This window comes from Rhamphochromis sp. 'chilingali', assembly GCF_963969265.1.
Source record: "Rhamphochromis sp. 'chilingali' genome assembly, chromosome: 1".
NCBI lineage: Eukaryota > Metazoa > Chordata > Actinopteri > Cichliformes > Cichlidae > Rhamphochromis > Rhamphochromis sp. 'chilingali'.
In genome coordinates this window covers 64,502,028-64,508,697 of record NC_137929.1, presented here as the reverse complement: position 1 = coordinate 64,508,697, position 6,670 = coordinate 64,502,028, and the positions used below count along the sequence as shown (strand labels likewise).

At 44.5% G+C, this 6,670-nt stretch overlaps 1 protein-coding gene across 1 annotated transcript; it reads right to left on the bottom strand.

Annotated features, from left to right (window-relative positions):
* Positions 1-2,284: 2,284 nt before the first annotated feature.
* LOC308409570 (P2Y purinoceptor 14-like) lies at positions 2,285-3,601 on the bottom strand (the record flags this gene model as incomplete). Its single annotated transcript, XM_080902412.1, has 3 exons — positions 2,285-2,936; positions 3,138-3,397; positions 3,497-3,601. The coding sequence occupies 3 exons, from the start codon at positions 3,599-3,601 to the stop codon at positions 2,285-2,287; spliced, it is 1,017 nt and encodes a 338-aa protein (XP_080758538.1).
* Between the last annotated feature and the right edge of the window lie 3,069 nt (positions 3,602-6,670).

The following is a 6,670-nucleotide window of genomic DNA, read 5'->3' as shown; positions in this document are numbered from 1 at the left end:
TAAACAGCTATCACAATAACTACTGTAAACTCCCTCGGGATGTAAAAAGGTCTGCACGAGACTGCCAGAACCTCCAAATCAGGAGAACAGTGTGTGTGAATGATCCTGCTGTTACAGCACCACTCGTTATGCACGTAAACACATAGCCCCCCTCCGAAACATGCAAAACAGTGTCCAAACCTTTGTATTTTAGCTTTATTTATGTCTTACACAGCATCCCATACATGTTTATAATTGACCCCATATGTATACTTTTGAGCCTGCATGCTGTGCAATCATTCCACCTTGTAAAAAGAACAGATTACCATGAATCCACCTCCATGATGAATGTGTGCAACTTTCTCATCATCACTTAACAATTCATTTTGTACACCTGTGTATTTTTATTATTTACTTTAAATGTACAGTACTTCGTGACAGCTTTGTTTTTTTTAAGTGCTGTATAAATAAAGATGATGATGTTTTAAGTGTTTAAGAAAAATAAAAATAAAGACTTCTGATGACGAGAATGGTGACTGCTGAGCTGCTTCAAAACATGCTGAAACCGCATAATTTGCATTGTGCACATGTGGGTGACTATGTGGGTTATTAAACACGACAGGCATGCAGTAAAACAGGTTTTATCAGAAAGAGGAAACTGGACAACCACCGAGGTGTTAGTTTCATAAAAAAGTTTTGAAAAACTGCATCACTGAAGCAACTTAAAGGAAGCTAATTACAAAAAATCCAAACAATTACATTTTTAAGTTATCCGAGTGACTTATATATCATGTTTAACCTGAGTAGCGAAAGAGCGGGGGTCTGAAAAGACGGGAGTCCGCTGCTCTCGCCGGCTGGAGTGACCATTGAATCCCCCGGTTGAGTGGGTGGGTAACAGACGTCTCCAAAAACATCGGCGCACTTTTGCACATATGCAATGTCTCGATAAACAAAGCAGATATTTGAAGTTTACACAGCTACTTTCTCACCTGAGAAATGTTAAAAGTTTATTTTGTGACCCAGAAAGATTAATAAGAGTAATTTTAAAACTTAGTAGCGGCTGCCATTGTTGGGAACTGAAATTGGCTGGGCCGCACTATGAATTCTGGGATATGGTGGGCCACAAAGGACACACCCGACCCATCCTTCAAATTTGGGGAAATGGAGGACTCATTTGTCGTAAAAAGTGTAAAGTGTGCGTGTTAGTCCCCATAGGGAAATAGTTCCTCTGCATTTAACCCATTCACCCAGTGAAGCAGTGGGCAGCCGTCTGCATTTGAAGGAATCGCCGAATTGGGACAGCCTTCGTCGCCTGGCTGTGACAGCCTCCAAAGGATACAGCCGACGTTTTGGGACACAGTTATACACATCAGAAATGGACCTTCTAAGTAAAACAGGAAATACAGACACAGAGATCCAGACTGGACACTGAACTTAACAGACAGACCCACGAGCAGACACTATGACATCATGGACAGACAGAGGGAACACAGCGAAGACCTGAAAAACTGTTGACAAGATTCAGAAAAGAAACCAAAACGAGTTCACTGGTGTTAAGATGCTGCTTTATTTGACACAGTACTCGTTTTTTCATTAAGCCTCATTCTGATGCAGGTTTTCTTACAGATTTAAGCTTCATACATACATCAAATTCACAGGAATTTGGCAACCTGAGACATAGAAAGTGAATGACATTCTGCAACTTTAAATGACTACAACAAAAATACACTCTGGCAAAATGAAGCGAACGACATTTTTCTGGGCCCAGGTAAGAGATTGAAGCAACTACCAATGAGAACATGGGGAACCACTGATTGATATACAACCTGGTAATAAATACATTAAAGCGTTACCCAGGCAACCATAGCCTGCAATGTCCACAAGTGACCAACAACCATTTTCAGAGCCATGTGCGATGAGAGGAATCACTTCCAGTGTGTGCATGGCTTTAACCCTCACTTCATAACTGTCATCATACCATCACACTCTCCCCAAAGGGAGTCATCTCTGTCCTCTGTAAATGTTCATCAGATGCCAAGTGTTATATCCATGTGAACCCAGACTGGTTCAATTTGTTTATGCTAAATCAGCCACTGTGCTAATAGCTGAAAGCAACACAAACACTGATTCTGTCTTTATGTTTGTGTTAAGCACTGTATTGATTCATGTGCTTAGCAGAGAGTCATATAACTGACAAGGATTAGGGATCCATGACACTGGTTTCACTGGTGTAATCTGACTCTCAAACCAAATGCAAATCTCTCTATTTTATAAAATGTTGAGCTTTTCCTTACAACTCACTGGGTTACTTCATTGCTGGAACACTGTCCAGTGGCTCTTTGGTACTCTCACTCTCCTCAGTTGCTTGTTGGTTGTTGGTTGTCCTGGACACCTTTCTAACCTTTGCCCGGAAAGACTTACAGAGGAAAAAGTAAACAACAGGGTCCAGGCAGACATTGAAAACTGCCACCATGGTGGTCACCTCCATTACATAGTTCAAGACTGAGCCTACAGAGTCATTGCTCCACAGAAGACTATAGGGAAGACGAGCCAGGTGATAGGGGACAAAGCAAACACAGAAGATGCTGACCAGCACCAACATGTTCCTGCGAGGCTTGACAAGCTTCTCGGAGCCAGAGGAGGCCAGCTGCCTCTGCTGTGCCCGCAACACCCTGCGGGAGGTGCTGTAATAGAAGAAAACCAGGGATATGAAGACCACGAGGAAGATGATGGGAGACAAAGTGTGGATGATTGTGAAGAACAACTTGATTGATTCACTAAAGAAGGGATCACAGCAGCTGGGGTTAGAGGTCACAGGGGTCTGGGTGATGAAAAACAGGATGGTGTATGTCACAGTCGGAACCAGGAGGAAAACCCAGGTAATGATGGAAATGATGTGGGCAGTTTTTGCTGTCTGCAGGATGTGAGTTCCTGAAGGTCGGACGATCTTTAGATACCTGAAGAGAAAAGAAACGGGGGTTGAGTAGATGAATCAGTCACTATTTATTAATTATTAGTTTGAAATCAGCAGAAATCATTAATAAAGTAAAAATTCTTGTCAGCACTTTAGTCAAGCTGTCAGGCGTAAACAGCATTACCATGAAATGCAGTTTGAGTAAAAGGTAAAAGGTTCCTCTAATCTTCATCATGAAGTTTACCTGTTGGCAGCGATGTAGCCCATGAATATGATGCTGGCGTACATGTTGATGAAAATGGCACAAGCTCCAAAACTACAGTAGAGCTGCCGAATGATGACAGAGCTGCTAGCATAGTGGGTGATGCGGAGTGGCAGAAAGAGGCAGAGCAGGAAGTCAGCAGCTGTCAGGTTTTTCAGGTAGATCTTCAAGCTGCTCGATGCCCGCTGCTGTGCTCCACAAAAGTGAAACTTCATGATGAAGCCATTGAGGATTAACCCCACCTAAAGAAACACAGAAAGGATGGAGAGGACAGGACTTCAGTACATACACTGAGAACCTTTAACACATTTTTAACAGTGATCTGATGATTTGAAACTTACCAGGAACACTAGACTGTAGACCAGCATAAAGAAAGGATAGGCTGAAGTGTTAACAGCATCGCAGGTCTTTTTGGAAGATGAAGTCACATTTATTGTGTCAGCCATGTTTCTGGAGCTGAAAAATAAATCCAATTTATTGAGTTCAAGAAGGAGCAGTCATAGAAATCCACTGCTCAGTCTTAACCGACCTATTATTCTAACACTTTATTATTAGTATTGTGTTTTAATCCATTTCTTTAACCTTGGATTACCCCAGAAATTAAAGCTGTCCTCAAGCAGAAGAGGAGGGCCTTCAAATCCAAAGACAAAGAGGAGTTGAAAAGGGTGCAGAGAGAGTTGAGGGGACTGATAAGGAATGGGAAGGACAGCTACAGGCAGAAGATGGAGAACCAGCTTCAGCAAAACAACGTTGGTGAAGTCTGGAGATGAAGTCTGGAGAGGCCTCAGAACCATCTCAGGCCACAAACAGCAGAACTCTCTGCCTGGGAGGGATGTGAGGTGGGCAAATGAACTGAATCATTTCTTCAACAGATTTGATTCAACCATGAGACAGTCTACAACATCGGCTGCAGACTCACCCACCCCAACTGCTGCTGTTCCACCTCTGACACCTCAGACACTTCACACCTCCTCTATTCACCCTGCTCACTCCCCCCCACCCCCAACAACAGCATCCAATACACACTCAACACAAGGCTCCAGCCTGTCTCTCTCAACCACCCAGGTTAGGAGGGAACTGAGGAGGATTAATGGCAAGAAGGCAGCGGGCCCAGATGGCATCAGCTCGAGGGTCGTCAGGTCCTGCGCGGACCAACTGTGTGGGGTGATGGAGCACCTCTTCAACCTGAGCCTGAGGTTGGGAAGAGTCCCACAGCTCTGGAAAACCTCCTGTGTTGTACCAGTGCCAAAGACTTCACGCCCCAAGGACCTCAACAGCTACAGGCCGGTGGCTCTGACATCCCACCTGATGAAGACCCTGGAGCGGTTGGTCCTGGCTCAGCTTCGGCGCCTAATAAGCTCATCACTGGACCCACTTCAGTTTGCCTACCAGCCTGGCATTGGAGCGGATGATGCCGTCATTCACCTCCTACATCGTTCCCTCGCTCACCTGGAGACCGCTGGAAGCACTGTGAGAATCATGTTCTTTGATTTCTCCAGTGCCTTCAACACTATTCTTCCCTCAGTTCTGAAGGACAAGCTGGTGAACTCTGGAGTGGACCATCACCTCACTACCTGGATTTTGGACTACCTCACCGACCGACCACAGTATGTGAGGACTCAGGGCTGTGTGTCGGACAGGGTCGTCTGCAGTACGGGGGCCCCACAGGGAACGGTTCTGGCTCCGTTCCTCTTCACCATCTACACTGCAGACTTCTCCCACAATTCCACCCAGTGCTTCCTGCAGAAGTTCTCTGATGACTCTGCAATAGTCGGCCTCATCACTGATGGGGATGACAAGGAGTACAGAGGACTGACTCAAGACTTTGTGGACTGGTGCCAGCTGAACTACCTCCAGATCAACGCCAGTAAAACCAAGGAACTGGTGGTAGACTTCCGCAGGCACAAGCATTCTCCACTGCAACCACTGAACATCCAGGGTATGGACATTGAGGCTGTGGACAGCTACAGGTACCTTGGTGTTCATCTGAACAACAGACTGGACTGGACTCATAACTCAGACGCCCTCTACAGGAAAGGGCAGAGCAGGCTGTACCTGCTGCGGAGACTCAGGTCGTTTGGGGTGGAGGGCCCACTCCTGAAGACCTTCTATGACTCTGTGGTGGCTTCTGCTATCTTTTATGGTGTGGTCTGCTGGGGCGGCAGCATCTCTGCTGGGGACAGGAAGAGACTGAACAGGGTGATCCGAAGGGCCAGTTCTGTTCTAGGATGCCCTCTGGACCCAGTGGAGGTGGTGAGTGACAGGAGAATGGCGGCTAAGCTGTCATCCCTGCTGGACAACGTCTCCCACCCCATGCAGCAGACTGTGACAGCACTGAGCAGCTCCTTCAGTGGGAGACTGCGGCACCCACGGTGTGGGACGGAGAGATTTCGCAGGTCTTTCCTCCCCACTGCTGTCAGACTCCACAACAAAGACTTTAACTGAACAAACACACACATCCACACATGTGCAATAACACTAAGTGCAATAATCTTTTCTGGCATCGTTGTATTTTTACTCAGTTGTATATAGCATTCGTATTCTATTTTTATCTTATTGTATATTTTTATTCTATTTTATTCTACTGTATATAGTATATTATTTTATTCTATTCTGTACAGCTGTGTACTGTATTTATTCTTATTGTATTCTAATTTTTGCGTCATAACTTTTGCACTGTCCACTTCCTGCTGTGACAAAACAAATTTCCCACGTGTGGGACTAATAAAGGTTATCTTATCTTATCTTATCTTAATATCATTATGCTTATTTCCTTTCTAAATCACATCACTTACTGTGTTAATGACATGTTCCATCTTGTGTAGTGATATTGCATAGGAACTGTATTTCGTCTAAACATCTCAAAACTGTCTTACTACGTAGTCATTGTTTAACTGGGCCCCAGTCACAATGGCAAATCATTCAGAATATGATCAGAATAACTTTAACTTGCAATTAACCAGGTATCTACTTAAGCAGTGCCTTCTTTAATCCGATCAAGGTTCATGCTTTTGTTACTTTGAGGCTTTATTATTGTATTTCCCCATTATTGGGCTTTTTGAATAGCAACTTGAAAAGCTGATCAGCTGATCCAAAGTTGGATGCCCATACATCTCAGTACACAGATGAAAGCTGTCAGCTAAACTAACATTTAACCAGGTAAAATCCTTAACGTAACTTGCTTGTAACATCAGATTGTTGCACAGTATGTTGGTGATATATAAATGCATACATAAGCAGATGACACTGTCAAATATTTTCTCGTGTTTCGCTCCTCTGGTATTCCTGCCAATGTCTTTTGGTGCACCACTCATGCACTGAGCCATGTGCCTGGTTAACTTAGCCACTACGACATCAGGAGAATCCATGTGTTACAGAGGCAGGTTGTTCTTCAGTAGTTAAATGGGACTGCTCCCTTCTGGAAGTGACTCATTGACTATCAACTGGGTTGATTGTGTGTGTGTGTGTGTGTGTGTGTGTGTGTGCTGCTAGTCACTAATGGAGTGGAGTCAGTT